At 39.0% G+C, this 17,220-nt stretch overlaps 2 protein-coding genes across 2 annotated transcripts; one reads left to right on the top strand and one right to left on the bottom strand.

Moving 5' to 3' along the window:
* Positions 1–1,467: 1,467 nt before the first annotated feature.
* On the top strand, positions 1,468–2,223 carry LOC110066724 (forkhead box protein D5-like). The gene has a single exon (XM_020773966.2). The coding sequence runs from the start codon at positions 1,468–1,470 to the stop codon at positions 2,194–2,196; it is 729 nt and encodes a 242-aa protein (XP_020629625.1). The 3' UTR covers positions 2,197–2,223.
* Positions 2,224–8,408: 6,185 nt separating this feature from the next.
* On the bottom strand, positions 8,409–16,652 carry LOC110066692 (N-sulfoglucosamine sulfohydrolase-like). The gene is made up of 4 exons (XM_020773933.2): positions 16,312–16,652; positions 15,458–15,609; positions 11,766–11,949; positions 8,409–9,870 (listed from the first exon to the last, which is right to left on the bottom strand). Exons 1-4 carry the CDS (start codon positions 16,592–16,594, stop codon positions 8,936–8,938), a joined length of 1,554 nt encoding a protein of 517 aa, XP_020629592.2. The 5' UTR covers positions 16,595–16,652; the 3' UTR covers positions 8,409–8,935.
* Positions 16,653–17,220: the final 568 nt, after the last annotated feature.

Raw genomic sequence — 17,220 nt, 5'->3', positions numbered from 1 at the left:
GTAATAAAAATGTTTGTGTTTAACGAAGGTTTTCTTTGTTGCAAAGGTTACACGATTAATTTTAAGGTAAAAACGGTCTGTAGTTTTATTTTAGCCCATTGTACTCATTCGACACGTTAAAATTGATTTTTACCTATTTGCCAAAGCGATGTCGCTATTTCCCATAATAAGTTGTCAAAATTTAAAGAGCGGCAAGTGAAGAAATCATGTACAATGAGCATTTTATATATTTTTTACCGCGATTTCTTCAAATAGCGCCTTGTTTGCTTAATTCCGAAGACTTTAGACCGAGAAATTATTCATCTAACTGATTAACTTGATTCACGGTTCAATAACTTTCACCGTAAATTGTTTACATTATATTTTTAAAATTCCTATAAGTATTGCAATGAGTAAACTATGTCAATTATTTTTAAATACCCCGCTCGCTTAACTGTCGCGAAAGGTTCTGACTCCACTTCCCTGTCTAAAATTACTTTTTGATTTGAGGCGGACTACGTTCAGTAAAATAAGCTGTGTGTGAAATTCCCCACTGAGATTTTATTCCATCGATAAAACGTACGGGTCTTTCATTTGTTTGCTTGTCTTGTCTGTCTTGTGAACACAGTCTTCGCCTATTTTCTGTCGTGTGGACCTTCGATCGCAGCTCTTCCTGTTTTTAATCTTTTTCCTGGAATTTTTAGTTTGTGACGAGGCTTAGGCTCGTGGCTAAAGCGATGCGAGGAGTATCGCTTTCATTTTAAATTAAAACGAGGCAATTAGTGGATTGTTCTTCTAGTTTAATGCCATTCAGATAGCAGCGTAAGGCGTTTTGTAAACGCTCTCTCATCAAAATAGGAAAGATCGGCTTTACATTAATTAATAATATAAAATACCCTTCACTCCGATCGCTTTCCATAACTAATATACTTATCGGGTAAGTTCCAAATATTTATTCCCCTTACAGATTTCATGAGTATAAAGAGGCACATCAAAAACTCCAAACCCCAAACCCCAGCCCCCACCTCAATTGATGATTTTCCCTAATTCTCTACACCTATTTGTCTGATAGAGCGGTCAAATGATAAGGTGAATTTACATGTTCTTGATTCTTGGAAATGATATCCAGGTGAAAAATAAATTGTACGACACTGAAACATGTAATTTGTTAATAAACTACTGTATATGTCTATATGATTGAACAGGATGCTCAAAGCCATCTTTTTCTCATGGTTTTATTCCACGCTTTGAAATAACTGTTGCGGCAAAGTTTGGGCTTCACACTTTATTGACTTTTTCATTAAACTGAAATTAGTGTTCATTGTGAAAACAGCGACTAAAGAATTACCGGCGGCATTAAAACAGAGAATGATCAGCCAGTTCTTTAGGATCATTCTCAATTTAATCAATTTACTTTAGTCGAGTATCACTTGTGACGAAAGGTTGTGGTGCGTTTACAGCGATAAGCCAATACAATCTTAATCGAAGATGGCGTCCGAGTCTTCAGAGAAGTCTGCCACTATAAAGGAAGCTATGAAGCGAGAAAGAGCAACCCAAGTCAGGCTTAGTCATTTTGACAGATCTGTGGACCTAAATGACAGGAAGAAGGGCAAACCGCCGTACTCTTACATCTCTTTGATAGTAATGGCCATTCTGGAATCGTCCAATCGACGTCAGACGTTAAGTGGCATCATCGAGCACATCAAGAACAGGTTTCCGTACTACGGCGACAGCTGTCCAGCCAAAGGATGGAAAAATTCAATCCGCCACAATCTTTCCCTTAACGACTGCTTTGTGAAGACTTTTCGAGATCCGGCGAATCCCAGTAAAGGACACTTATGGTGTCTTCATCCGGAAAGCGCGCACATGTTTGAAGGAGGAAGTTTCATGAGACGAAAGAAACGCTTCAGAAAAGAACCCAGAGCTGAGCTTGAGGAGAGCTGTGTCAGGCCATATGCCAACGTCACTCTGAAGCCATATCATGACATGCGCATGACGTCATATCTCAACGTCACAGCATCAGATTTGGCATCTTGTTCCATTCTCGAAGACGGGGACCAAGAATATTCGTTTCAACAGCAAGCTCTCAAAATGCAGACTTTGCCCAGCTCACATTGCATTCCCTCAAGGGGTGGACCTAGAAGATCTTTTTTCTCGTTTGTCCCTGACAGCACGCTCTGTCTCGTTTGCGCTGGTTGCACATGTTATTACTCTTAAATATCGTTAACATTATTTGATTTAATATCACGACGACTCTTAGAAGCAATATGGTAACTTTGGCTTACTGGTCTTCATAATAGTTTAAAGGCCTCCAGCCTATCATCTTACTGTCTCATCAATCAAAAGCAAGATGTCTTTTGAGCCAATCAGACGGAAGGAAAAAGTACACTGTAATTTTCTTCTTGCTATGTGAGCATTGACTGGTTAGACAACTGAATTGTTTTAGTTTTTTTGGACAGTCTATGATACTGACATTTAAGAATCATGCAACACATTGTAACTGTCAAACGTTATGCTATGCGGTGAAACTACATGTTAGAAAAGATAACGATGTCCAGTTAAATCAAAGTAAACAAATTTTGCCTGAGTCCACTTTTTCGTCTTAAACCTTCATGAAGGCACTGCATACAGATCTCACTGTTTCCCAGAGTTTAAACGCCCCTTCCTCCACCGGGGAGCGGGTGTGGGGGTCGGGCTTGCCCCCCACACCTAGCAGCGGTAATTGGAACTTCCTAATCCTGCTAGTTTGAAGGACTTAACGAAGGATTCAGTTCGGCTTCAACGTTCATCGTAAAAGGCAATTAATTATCTTCTTCAGAAAGCAAGGCCTGGAACTTGAAAGCGAATCCCGTTTCTAATTTCCTCGAATTGGCCCACGAATGGTTACAACAGGGATCTGTTATTTAGTTTGATTCATACGTCTTTGCAGCAGGTTTTCATATACATTAAATTCTGGACCTCGGATAATCAAATGTGTTTCTAGCTTTCTGATCGGTTCACTGAATTTAAGTTACCAGCCATTATGCGGCAGGGCTAATTTGCTGAACGCCGAATGCCGAATGCACTGTTTGCTTGCGGTTAGTTTCACTCATATTTGTTTGTGGTTAGCTTTTATTTGTTGGACAGGGCCATAAGCAATATAGTGCTGTCCTTCAACTACTAGTGAAACTACTAAACTGCAAGCAAAGAGTGCATTCGGCGTTCAGCTTTCTGAAAAATACAGTACTCCTACCGGCAATTATAAAAACTTACCTGTGTTTGACGTTATATCGAAAATGAGAGCGGCAAGTGTCGCTTAAGTTTAAAATTTTTGGCGTAATGGAAAGTTCTGTGGGAAAAATAGTGAAAACAGCCATTTAAGTAAGATTTCTACTGCTTAAATACAGGAAATAACAGGATAATCGAAAAGGCTTGCAATTACAAACGTACAACAAAAGCGACTGAATGAAGATGAAGAGCAGTAAAAAACCAAAAACCAAACCGGACGCAAAAAAAATTAAGCTCAGCACTCTGGTAAAGTTTGTTCACTTACAATTGGGTCCTGTCCTTTTATACTTCAGTTAAGGTAATTCCTCTGAAATAAAAGTGACAATAGATTTTTGTTCAAACTTTGTCCACTGAATATTTGTCATATGAGAACTTCAATTTTGAAATAAACTAGTGAGACAATCTCAGATAGTGCAGAGCGCAATTGATAGCTCAGGTACAGTAGTCCCATAAGTACTCACCCCTGCTCGGTTCACTTCCGGTTTGTGTCTACCTTGGTAGTCTGCTACGGCTTTTCCCCTTTGCAGAGTGTATGTTTCAAGGTTGTATTTTCATTCAAGGTCCAAACATTACGCACAAATTAATTACTACTGGTGTTTTACGTTGATTTTCGTTCATTTTAAATTCAATAATACGCTGAAGCAGCAAACGTGACAATTTAGCTCTTCACACCAACTTTGTAACTTGATACTTTTGTTTTCCTCGCAAAGGCATGTAATATGAAACCCTTGTTTTCTCCAAAACATACGGAAGATGTCCTTGTTTTTCGGAGATAAATGAAAGAAAGTTAAATATCTGATGTAGTGATGAAGAAACGGAACAGAAACGATGTTTTACTAAAAATGCAAATTATTACCGATGAACAAGAACTAATTTAATTACCAGATAGTCACGAAATACCATTTTCTTTTTCTGTTGCCACCTTTGTTGTTAACAATAAAACAATTCAAAATTAACACACAACGATATTGATGGCTGAGAAACATTTCAACGAAAAGTATTGAAGATAAACAGCGCTACCTGGCCGATATGAATGATTTCCTCAAAGGCTGATTAAATTAATTTGCGCTTTCATTAGGTACCACGATGTCTGCAGCAATATTTGAGCATTTTCCTGGTTTCTTTTGTTACAAATTTACAATTTGCGGAGTATTAAAGCCACTAACTTGGGAACTTTTTGGTCTCTCTTACAGACACAATTAAGGCAAGAAATAAACAAGCCGCTAAGGAGAAGCAATACATTTGAACCCTGACAAGCACACTATTGTAGATTGAAAACAGCAGATGATATTTGTTGAACCGACCTGTGTGTAATTCTTAAAGCTACGCAGCCACAGTAACGTTTCACTTTTGCAATAAAAAGGGACAATTGGCGCTACCTGAAAAATAACTGCCGTCCTTGGTCACATGACATGATATATAAAATACCGCGTGGAAAGATAGTGTTTAACACTAATGATGCTCGAACGCATGCGTCTTACATGTTGAGCTCTACCATAAGGAAAACCACTCAACATTTGTGCGTGATTCTGTATGCAATGTATCCTTCACCTAATATAGAAGCCACGAACGCTAACTAATCTACGCATGCGTTTAGGGCAAATTAGTTTTGTTCTAAGGAGAATGGTACCACAAGGAGAGCAAGGGGTTACCTGAAACAAATATATAGCTTTGCGATGTTCAAAGCTAAGTGACGGCGAGGAAATATGTTTTACGTAGAGTACACATGTACCTTTCCCACCCTACTCCCACTACTTCCTTGCCTCTAGACTAATTAATTAATTGAAATTAATTAATTAAACAAACATTAAAGTTTACCCCTTAGCACCATAGGGCCATAGTGCCATAGTGCCATAGCGCCATAGTGCCATAGCGCCTTAGTTCCTTAGCGGCAGGCAGCTCCCATAACCATCCCAATAGTGCACTCTGCACTAAAAAGGGGGGTGCCCATGCTCATTAAGGAGCAGTGAGGCATTGAAAATGCCCCATTTTGGCATTATTTAATGCTTATTATAAAAACGCATTCCCAGTAATTGTAAAATCTTTGTGAGCCCAGACTCATAAGAAAACGCATTAAACTACAGTCAATACATTGTGTCGGACACAACTAAACATTTTAAGTTTGATTCAGACAAAAAGCTAAATCCTTGATTAAAATTTGAACTAAATTTCTGGACGTGGTTACCGACTGCAAGATAGAAAAGACCACAGTGTATCTGCTATTTTTCTTATTTATTAAATTTTCAGCAATAGAATTTAGATCAGTCTTTTCTCACGTGAAGCTTATAATTAGTTGATTACAATGACTGGAAAAAAAATTGGTGTGCCCGTACTCGTTGGTGAGCTAGAGCCATTTTTCAACTGAAAGAGCTTAATATCAAGGCAAATCCGTCATGTTTTCACTATGCGCGTGCACGAGCGCGCGCTAATGACGCCATTAATTATGCGCAGTAAGGATGCGCGATGCAAATGTGAGGAATGACCTTGAGGTCATTCCTCACATTTGCATTGCGCATCCTTACTGCGTTTTTATAAGAATGCGTTTTTATAATGAGCATTAAATAATACCAAAATGGGGCATTTTCAATGCCTCACTGCTCCTTAATGAGCATGGGCACCCCCCTCTTTTATTTCAAAATTGAAGTTGTCATATGAAAAATATTCAGTGGACAAAGGTTGAACAAAAATCTATTGTCACTTTTATTTCAGAGGAATTACCTTAAGGTTTTTCCCCAGTATTGCATTGCGCATCCCTACTGCGCATAATTTCACGCGTGATTAGCGCGCGCGCATTAAAAAATGGCGGCTTTTTCTTTACAGTTGGACCTCGCCGTACAGGTAAATCGTCATTTTCTCGTGAATGAGTATGGTGACCTATCATTTTTTTCTGTTGTTTTGAATTGAATAATAAATTTCTCTTTGTAAAATAAATATGGACCAATTCTGAGTGTAGAACAAAAAGCAATCGTCGGAAACGTGAATTTAGCAGGCAATCGTGACTACAATCATGGTGCTATTTTCCCGCCATTTCATATATCACGTCGTTTAGATCTCACTGAAATGTCCACCGAAATCATACGGTTAAATGAGGGATTTAATCACGTGACCATATTTTCAAAAGATGAGTCCTTTTGTCGTAAATTCGGAAAATCTATCCAAAGCAAGCTTAAAAAACGTTAGGAATGTTACAAAAGTTGGATTTTAGATTTGATGTTAATAAAGCAATATTCCATTCGATTCACTATCGTTAGTCTGCTGGCAGCCGGTTTTTTCTCTTAGGGTCATTTAGACGAGTGTTTAGTCATCGCGAACGCAAAAGGGCAGTATGGCGGTGGCCGAGTGGGGAAGAAGGCGGGACGTGCGTGCCGCGCCCATTTCTCGTCCCATTCCCCTTTACACAAAAGCGTCATTCCTCATAACCCCTGCTGAATTTCGAGAGAAAAACAGACTGCCAGCAGTCTACGCTATAGTAGGGTGCGATACGATTATAACTACACAAGTGTTTAGTCTGGCGACCCAAGTTATTCACAACTTACTTATTGTCAGGAGCCATAATCGCACTATACCTGTAAAAGAAAATAAATACAATACAAAATAAATTTTACTTCTCGTGACGGCATTAAAAAACAGGACAATAAGAAAAGTGATCTCTATAACAGTCATGAAAGTCGGTTAAAACCTGTATTTTACAATAACAAGACCCCAAAATGGTCAAATACCGGGAATAAATGAGGGGAAAAGACACCGTAAACTTGCCGCAAACAAAGATAAGTGAATTTTATTCAAAATGACGCGAACATTGTCAACAGATTTTTTCGCCTTTTGTTTGGCTACTTAAAAAAGTCCATAAAATCTCATTGGTTAAAAAGTTGACAGTTTGACATCTGCAAGTTGAACTTGAAAGCTTGCATAAATTAACATTTTATCTGTCCGTACTCTTATTGATGATAAAAATGAGCCAATCAGCGCGCGAGAAATTAGACAGTTATTGTAAAAAAACAAATTGACGTCAGGTTTTTATACGTCTGTCCTTTTATTGATGATAAATTTCGTCATAACATTGTCAAAGTTTACTGCGGAACCACTCGCCTGCAGCTCGTGGTTCTACATGCACTTTGACAATGTTATGACGCAATTTATCATCAATAAGAGGACAGACGCATAAAAAACTAGTTTCAATTTGTTAAATCGACAATAAGAAAATTACCGAACGGTGTTTAAATCTCCCAACAAAGACCAATTTCCGTTCGACCAAAAACTCCGATTTCAATTTCTGAAATTTCCAGTGGCGAATGGAACAGCACTTTCTGGAATTTTCTTAAAAGAGGAAAACCTCCTAAATTTTCGATAAGTTCTTACCAAAAGTTTCCGTTTTATTTGATTTTGCTCTCAGAATTTTCAAACCTTTGAGTCAACGGTTCGAATCTTAGAAATTCATCAGTTCTTGGTTTTTCCGCAAACTTTAGTCGAGAAAATTCGGTACCGTTTGCACCGTCATAAAAGTTTTGCAAAATTTTGGTTTAAAGGATGGAAAGTGCGGTCCAAAGATTTACTCCATTTGAGACAAATTATATACAATGATTTTTTCATATATTAACTTGCAATATATTAAGTGTTATATTATTTAAAACACACCAAAATGACCATGCACCCGATAAGCTCCCCTCTTGGAGTCTTAGACATATTTAAGCGTGGACTATTTTAAAACATGAAAAAAAAAATTGCTTGCAATTCAGTATTACTGCGCTGGGCCTTTCAACAACCCCCGAAACTTTTAGAAGTCTTCTTTAGAAGGTTGTAAAAGTTACTAATGTGGGTTGTGATTGGTAGATCTCGATCCATTTGTTTTTTTTTCTCAAAGTTCATTGGTTGTCATCGTAATGATAATTGACGGCAGCCAAAAGCGCAGTCGTTAGTTAGGATTTTAACTTGTAAGTTCGCGTGTTATTGAAAGGCGCCGGCAGTAAATACAATACAGCGAAGGTGAATACTGGAAGTTAAACTTCCATAAATTCTACTTACAGTCAACTCTCCCCTTCTGGACATCCCATTATTACAGGCAGAAGCTACATCCATGGCCGAAAACAGAGAGAAATGTAGGGAAGCAAATCCCACTGACACGGACTCTAGCTGTTACAGACACCAAATAGCGACACCTCACGTGGTCCCAAACTAATATTCTTATTGCTCTTCCCTCGTTACTACGGACAACTTGGACCTATTGATTGACATAATCATTCTGCAGTCTTGGAATGTTACTAGTTTGTACACTATTTTGTCCTGTAATATATGATTGAGTATCACAGTATTTGTGCATTTCTATTATTGCTAACGATTTCAATCAATAAAAATTCAAAGATTAAGATACCGTATTTTTTGGAATATCGCCCAAATAAACGCCTGGTCTGCCTGGTAGATTCGTAAATAAGACCTTCGAGGAATTTGTATTCGAGGTATAATAAACTTTAGGTATAACTATAAGATATTTAGCTCTCAAAAATAACAATCAATACAAACTCTAATTAACTCCAGGCTCAAATACACTGCAAAAGTCAAAAAAATGCGAAACCAAGTTTGAAATAAACGTCAAGGGCGTTTAATCGGAAAAAATACGGTAATTTACAGGGTAGGAAGTTAGAGCTTTTCATCTCCAAGAGGAAAGAGCAGGGTTTACGACAAGAGTCATAGATCACAGGCCATTATCCATGGAATAACAAGCACCATCGACCAGAACACCTCCTGGATAGCATATCCAGTGATCATTAGTTGTCTCTCGCCAAGCCAACAGCTCAAGACGCATCTCTTTCACCAATTTCTGATATTGCGGTTTATCAGACAGGTTTGTCAGCTCTTTAGGGTCAGTGTTCAAGTCAAACAGTTCCCACTGTGCTCGGTAATAATACTGCTCCAATGTGCGAAACCATCCCGTGGGCCTCCCCTCTCGTGTCCGATTCAAAAGGTCCTGGTAAGTAGCGGATCTGAAGATATCATAGGCAACTGGATACGGCATCTTGTAGGCAAGGTTGTGAATAAGTTTGAAATTTTTCTTCTGCAGGACTCTCATTGGATAATACATTGTCACTTCATGTAAGTCGTGACTGGCAAAAGCTGTATCCCATCCTTCCCGTGGTTCTTGATGTAGCACTGGTAAGACAGACTTACCAGTCAGCTTCACAGACTTCGATCCAAACAGCCTGTAAGTGGGATAGTCAATTTTCAACCAATCCAGCACAGTAGGTACTATATCCAATAAGCTCACCATGGCGTCACTTATGTGGCCCCAACGTTCAGGGGCCTCAGGGGATGAAACAAGGTAGGGCTCAGCCATACCAGGATGATAGAGGTTAGTCTTCGCACCAGGAAAAGGGATCCCATTATCAGAGCTGAAAATAACCAGGGTGTTCTCTTCAAAACCTGCCTGGCGAAGTTCTTCTAGTATAAGCCCTATTCCCTGATCAAGACGGCTGACTGAAGTGTACTGCTTAGCAATCTCATCTCGAGCGGCTGGTGTGTGTTGTGTATAAAACGGCACCACAACTTCGTCAGGGGAGTAGTGTAGTGGCTTCCAATCCGGTATAACTCCCATGCCTGGCTCGCCATTTCCAAACCTCTCACAAAATGGCCCTATAAAAAAGGAGAATGATTTACTAAAGCTATACAAGACGCTTGAAGCGTCCGCAAAGCCAAGAAAAATGAAGAACAAACTTGATTCTCGTCCAAGAAAAGAGTTGCCCAGATATTCAGTACTGCGCAGTTTACAGTAACAAGAACAAATGTTCATTGTGATAACAGGTTTTTGGGCCGCTTAAGTTGTTATCCTTGTTACAACCATCCAGAGGGAAACACGCTTGCAGCGACGGAGTTTGTCAGACTCCTAGAGGACTCGGGATCTGTTACAGCAAAACAATCCAACGGGAAGACAGAGAATACACAGTTCTTGGGTCCACCAGTAGAGTTTAATCCACTAACGTCCTCGGAACGTACCCGAATGTAACCAGTATGTAACCCAAGATTATTTTACAAGGCACGACTATTTAAGCCGAAAGCACAATTCTAAAGGATTACGTAAAGCTATTAAAAATTCTTAACTTAACATTATCTAATACATTTCAGAAAGCTCGATCGGCTATAACGGAATTCATCGTTTACAACACCAATAACTTTCAAAACAATACAGGTAGATAACAGTTTAACAAAAGACTATCGCATGTTGCAATTACAGTTCAACGCTTATTACAGTTATGATCCCACAACAAACTAGCAGGTGTCTGTTACGGTCAATGAACTGGAACAGCAACCTGTAACTCAGAAATGCAAAACGAACTAAAACAAATATATCTACGTTGGATTTGTATATTTTCCGATAGCGGACCACTTTCTTGAACGAAAAACTAAAGCATTAATTCCCTTTGGACGGTAGCCCTAGGAGGGAGACTGGGCATTGCACGCCGTAACCTCGGCGAGATTTGAATCCACGACCTCTGAGTATTACAACTCAGTGTAGTTCACCGTTGCTCTACCAAATATGCTAAGAGGTCAGGCGGCAGCAGGTGGCAATTCATAGCAAGGCAGATATTAAGGGTACAACTGCTATGCAATATGAGCCACCTAATACTGGTATTAGACAAGCTAAATATAAGCCAGGAATTTCCTTCACCTATCAAAACATTCACCCCAGACTATACAAGGCAACTGGAGTATACTTGCTATCTCCAATAGATTAAAAAGAATTTGGTTCTGACTTATGTGGTAAACTATCCTTTCTGAATTAAATTTTAATATCAGTTTCTCATTTAATAATACTACTGGTGGAAAATAAGGATGCCATCAAATGGCTTTCGATGCTTTGGGTCAGAAAATTAGCACATGTGTAAATAATGTCTAGAAATAATTGTGTGCAACTTCTACAGCTTGTCCAAGAAATCAATATACATGAACATGGATATTGTGTTGAGGAAATTAGGTCATATGCACACTGTACAGATACCAATAGCACATTTGAACAATTATTGTGAACCTAACTGACTGAGGTACATTTACATCAACAGTTCTCAAAAGTTTGTAGATATTTGCTTCCTGTTTTGTCAGGGATGGACAGCAAATTCTGACAGTAAATTTTGACTGTACTTGCTCCATATGGGAACTATCCCAAGAAATGCAACAGAGAATGTAGAACTTTGGCTTGCCCCCAAAGAATCAAGATGTATTCCAGAAAATATTGCACTGCACTGGTATCGCTGAGTCATGGGTTTGAATCCCATTTAAGTCCAAATTTTTTCAGGATCTTTTTTCACAGCTGCCTAAGTTACGTTCATAACTGCCACAATTTTTTGTGTTGGAGCTGTATTATTATTTGTTTCTTAAGTTGAAGATTCTTTGAACAGTTAATTGAGCTTGTGATTTAGTAATATGCACAGCACACTCCACTTTATTTTACTTACTATCAAAAATCATACAATCACCGATAATTCCCACTTTTATGTTGTAAACCTCATCCAAAATGTGTTGATTAAACTCACCATATTTTGGATTACTTGCACTGCGATGGGCATCAAAGAAACCAATATAAAGAAGGAATGGCCGAGAGTCATTCTGTGATCCTTGAAAAAACTTGCGAGCAAGGTCTTTCATGTGGGTGATATTGCGGCCACACTGCAGGAGGCCACAGTTTTGCTCAGTGTACGAAAAGTCAAATGGATAAACCTGTGAATAAAAGAGAATCAGAAACATGCTTGTTTGAAAAATGCTTGTTTGTCATTAACTATTTCATCAGCTAGGATACTTGGTGACCTTCATTCAGGTTTCGTCATTATTATATTTACATACCACAATTAGAATTATCTTGCGCATAGTACAATTTGAGATATACAACAGCTGCAAAGCCCACTCTACATACAGCCTGCCTGGGTATTACATGTAGTACAATAGGCCTGCAATGCATGTAGAGGGCTACAATTACATTACCGTCTGCATCTCAAGGCACCTATAGGTCTGCAATGCGTGCAAAGCACTTCGACTACAGTCTGCATACATATCCTTCTGCAGACTTTGTACCTCCTACACTCATTGCAAGCCTATGATTGTAGGTTGTAGGACTGTCATTCATACTAACAGCTACAGTTAACTGACCCCTTGAAGGAATTCTGTGGCTATAAACTGGCTAATAATACATTTGTAGTTCAATATTTTGATGAGCAAATAGTCAACAAAGGCAACAATATTAGATGCAGGGATCCATAATCACAGTTGTCCGGTCATCTGTGACGACTAAAAAAAATCGTAGCGAAGACCAAAACAATACAGAAACTCGTCTGCTGGACAAGTTTAAACTCTTCTGCTGAATGAGTTTAGTTTGACTCTACCAGAAAAAAAAATTGTTAAATTTTCTTACGAGTTCCCTGCACTCTGACCACTTTTTATCCATTTGAAACTTGTAGAAAACAAAGAAAGATTTGCAGCTTTCTTTCACGATAAATCGTCATTTTGGATGACGTGTGAATGAAATCATTGCTGGCTCAATTTTCATTTTTTCAACTGAGGATGCTCTGTACTGCATCTGCATCTGTGAAAAACATGTGGAGCAATCACATCAGCTGTTTTGATCATTTTGTTCAGGATATGGCGTTTAGTAGCATTAACACTTCAGAAAAACAAGCTAAATACGAGCAGCAAGAGTGAAAGCATTCCTTTCAGCCTTCATGGCAGTTGAAGGGGCCTTGGATTTCATTTGTACCTCGTTCTCTGCATCCGCTGACAGCTGCAACTACAGACATGATGTACTGGGAGACTGGTAACGTGAAAATAATAAAAAAGCAAACTTTCCATTCACATGCTGTTGTGTTGGAATCCCTAGGATTTCATGGTACTATGTCGTTGCTGTGATTCAGAAATAACAGTTCTGACCGAAAAACCGTTTGCCACGGACACCTTCAGCCTTGCTGAATATATTTCTAATTCTCAACAAGAAGAGTGATTCCTTTGATTATGTATGAAACTAAAACATTGTTTTGCCATATTGTATCCATCCCAAAGTGAATCGCATGGTATGCCAACGAGCAAGTAAAATTTTGCCAGGGCAAGTGTGTCATCTTGGCATACTTGCGTCATCTGTGTCATCTGGCTTACTTGGAGAAAAAACCAAGAGGATCCCTGCTACATGTAGATGTCACAAGTACAGTAAAACCTTGACAAAATGAAGGGCCAAGACACTAGGAAAATGGGTTCATTATAACATTACAGGGTTTTGAAAAAGCAAGTCACTGAAACAAAGGCATGAGGAGTCCACCTTAGCAGTCCGTGTTGCAAAATTTGGAATGTTCAGGGAATCAATCAGAGTTCCCCTTTTCATTCTGAAACAGTTGCCATAATAATGCTAGCTCACCATGTTACTTCACTATAACAGGGTTTGCTACTAATTGGGGTTCCACTGTATGCACTAAATAGGATAGCAGTCTGAAGAGTAGTGTCAGTTCATTTCAAATGAGTACATTAACCCATTGACTCCTGTCCCGGCCATACCGGCCATGCAAGAACCCACCCCCAATTTCCTGTGCCGGCCATAACTGGCTGTGACAAAAGCATGTGAGGACAATTGCCTCTCCTACCCTCCCTGAAGACGTTTTAGTTCTCTTATTGTTCTATTGTTGTTAAAGACAAATAAACCAATCAAAATCGACTTACAGAGCATATTTTTAGAGGACTTTAGGGGTCCTTGAAAGACGGTTTTTCGTCTTAAAATCATGCGCTCGAAAAGTGCAGGTAATCATGGTGCATTGCGGGCCAAATCCACAAACTTCCAGGGTCTTGTTTTCATTCCTAAAACGGACAAAATTACTTCTTTGGCACTTAAAATAGAAAGGAAAAACATAAATTGATGTTTAGGTGGCCTCAGAATGGAAGATCAAGGTGTTCAGAGCCCTCAAACCTTTCTGGTGAAGAATGTTTCCTTCCTTCACCCTCCGCGAAAACATGACAATCAGTACGCTTTCAAGTGAGTTTTGAATACAGATCGCGGATTTGAAACAGCTTCCTGGACTTAAGAAAACAAAAATGGTAATGTACAGTATTACTTTGAAGTTGAATTCAATTTTTAGAGCAATTGGTAAGGCCATGGCTGATAAAATAACTGCAAAACTCGTCGGCAAAATCTCAAGCTTTCACTTTAGCGTGAGGAATTAATTTGAACATGCGGTCATGCAGCGAAGCACGTCTGCAAAATTTTGAACATTTTTATGCTTTTAGATAAGTTTTTTGCCTCATTTTGAATGAAAATTTATTGTTATTGAACTTCCTGTCACGTTTCTTTCATGTGGTTGCCTTTATTTGCGAATTTCAGGTTTTAAAAGTGAACAGTATTTTTGCACACTGGATTTCTGTATATTTAATTTACGGCGACCCCCGTGGTTTGTTTGTTTAGTTTATTCACTTCATTTAAATATATTTTTTGAGTCTTATTCAGCTACTACAGAACTCTTGAGAGAAGAACTAAGTGGGAGCTAAATTAACACATTTGTAATATGATTTATCTCAAAATAATTGGCTTGTTTTTGTCGTCTTTTTGATGTACAACTTTCATCTTTCTTTTGCTGCACTGTATTACTTTGTCACGCAGTGAAGAAATTATCTGATTTCTTGTTTTCAAATTGGTTTTTAAATGTGTCTTTCGCCATTATTTTCTGGTGTTTTATCAAATGTTATCCGTTATTATAGTAAAAGAGTAGAAATTCTGTTGTATTCGGTTTCGTTTTGTCCTCTGAAGTCAAAACTTAACTCGGTTTTTCGTCTTAAAATCATGCGCTCGAAAAGTGCAGGTAATCATGGTGCATTGCGGGCCAAATCCACAAACTTCCAGGGTCATTTTGCAAAAATGCCAGGGAATTAGGGGTGGGTCGCGGGGAATTTCATGCAGGAGTCAATGGGTTAAGTAGTCCAAGCATGAAAACCTTAAGTGGAGGATTGGAAAAAAAGGCTTTGATTCCCATTATGGTTGCTTGTTCATGCATGTAAGTTCTGTCCCACCGATCAAATTGTGGTTCACACACAGCACACTGATGTCACACACACACTAAAACCATTTGCTAGCTTTCAATATGTGATTTGCCAATTAAAATGTATTCCTGAGCAGTCCATCTTAGCAGTCCAAATTGCAAAATTCAGACTGGTCACTGCTGAAAACAATCAGGGTACCCTTTTCATCATGATCAATACTCACTGTTTCAGGCCCTACATGTTTTTTGCCAATGATTCCAGTTCGCACATTATTCTTCTGTAACACCAAAGGAAGACTCTTGACTGCATCAAAGGAGTTAAAGTGATGATATGACTGATGAAGGCCATACATACCATTCTGATGCTGCGGAAGACCTAGAGGCACGGAAAATATTGAAGATATTATCTGCTCTTTAATAACACATAGTTTCACAATCCATCACACGTACAAGATATGGAGTGAATGTTAAGTACGTTTCCCATTCCACACAAAGGTTAGGTCATGTCAAACATAATTCACTTGGATATTTATGGGTTTGCTCATAGAGCACTTTGATTTTTGTTAGACGTGATTTGTGTGAATTGTTCACACAGACACGTCTGTTCCTAACATAAGTTTCTATGGGTATTAGGAGTACAGATAAATAGGAGTACAAACTTGTAAATTAGTGAATTAGGAGACAGTAAATTAGGAGTACAGTGACTGGTCCTTCCAAAAATATGCTTGTGGCAGAATTATTTTCAAATTTGTGTGGTCTTGCCATCTCAATTGTTCTTTGAAATGCTGTCTTGGAGGCTGGATATCTTTTGCAAGGCTGAGATACCCTGGGAATCACAGTACATATGTAAATGAATTTTTTTCAAAGGCAATGTGATTTTGCATTGAGCAGGATCAATTCATATCCCGAAAGGGCTGGCTAATATCTGTCACCATTCTTCCGCGCAGACACATGTACACATTGTGCACCTATTTCAAAATATCTCCACAGCTATTACCTTCATGGCGAATATTTGGCATGCACAGTCACTGCAAACACTTCCTGACTTTTATATCATTTGCAGAACGTACTTTCTTACCTGTTAAGATGGCGGACCGGCTCGGGGAACAGCTACTCACAGATGTGAAGCCGTTCCTGAAAGTAACACTGCGTTTTGCCAAAGCGTTCAAATTTGGAGTTTTGCAAACAGTGTTATTATAAACCTGGGTTTGGAAACCCACATCGTCTCCAATCATAACCAAAACATTCTTTCGCTTATCAAAATTGTCTGCTTTGGACAACGTTATCGAGAACAGCAATATCAACAAAACAAATCGAACGGATCCGCAATTGCTCATTTTCCTCTCCATCTTCTCCGACATCACCTCGTGACAGATTAGTGACTTGTAATCGCAGGGCTCCCGGAAGAAGAACAGTCCCCTTTGCGCAGCCGGAAGCGCGGTTGCATGGCAATGACGTGTCGCTTGAGTTCATGTGTACACCGGCATACTAAACTGGAAGAAACATGGCTGTGGGATTTCGTTCCGAAGCATTTCGAATAGTTCTACTGTGCTCGTTGTGGTACACGATCAGCTCAACAAACAGCGTCATTGGAAAGAAAATACTCACAGATTTTCCGTTTCCTTTGACTGTAGCGATGGTCCAAGTGGTGTCTACAGCGCTGTTTTTATCGCCAACACTCCGTGTTTGGAACGTTCCTCCGATGAAATCGTTACCGAAATCCAGTCTTCTAAAACTGATCTTACCTCTTTCATTTGGAAAGGCTTTTGCGGCGATAACAGCACATGTTAGTATTTGGAGAGTACCTGTCTCATACTCGCATACAGGTAGGTTGATTTCAACAGCATCATCTTCATTTGATAAATTGATAACATCAATTCAGTTGAAGGATTTACACAACCGCGAAAAATTGAGTTATAGAGATTTCCAGTTGCGTCAATAAAACTTCAACAAACGTGGTTAGACCGTCGTAATTTCTTAGCGAATT

This window comes from Orbicella faveolata, unplaced genomic scaffold (assembly GCF_042242905.1).
Source record: "Orbicella faveolata isolate gen_17 unplaced genomic scaffold, um_ofav_v1 contig_14, whole genome shotgun sequence".
In the NCBI taxonomy this organism is placed as follows: Eukaryota; Metazoa; Cnidaria; class Anthozoa; order Scleractinia; family Merulinidae; genus Orbicella; species Orbicella faveolata.
This window is presented reverse-complemented; position numbering and strand designations above follow the sequence as displayed.

Bases quoted from the DNA above. Each gene is read 5' to 3' on its own strand.
- LOC110066724 (XM_020773966.2), top strand. From the start codon at position 1,468: ATGGCGTCCGAGTCTTCAGAGAAGTCTGCCACTATAAAGGAAGCTATG.
- LOC110066692 (XM_020773933.2), bottom strand. From the start codon at position 16,594: ATGTCGGAGAAGATGGAGAGGAAAATGAGCAATTGCGGATCCGTTCGA. The intron at 15,610-16,311 runs GTAAGAAAGTAC...CCGTGCCTCTAG, and splicing joins CCGGTCCGCCATCTTAACAG to GTCTTCCGCAGCATCAGAAT. The intron at 11,950-15,457 runs GTGAGTATTGAT...TTTTATTCACAG, and splicing joins AACATGTAGGGCCTGAAACA to GTTTATCCATTTGACTTTTC.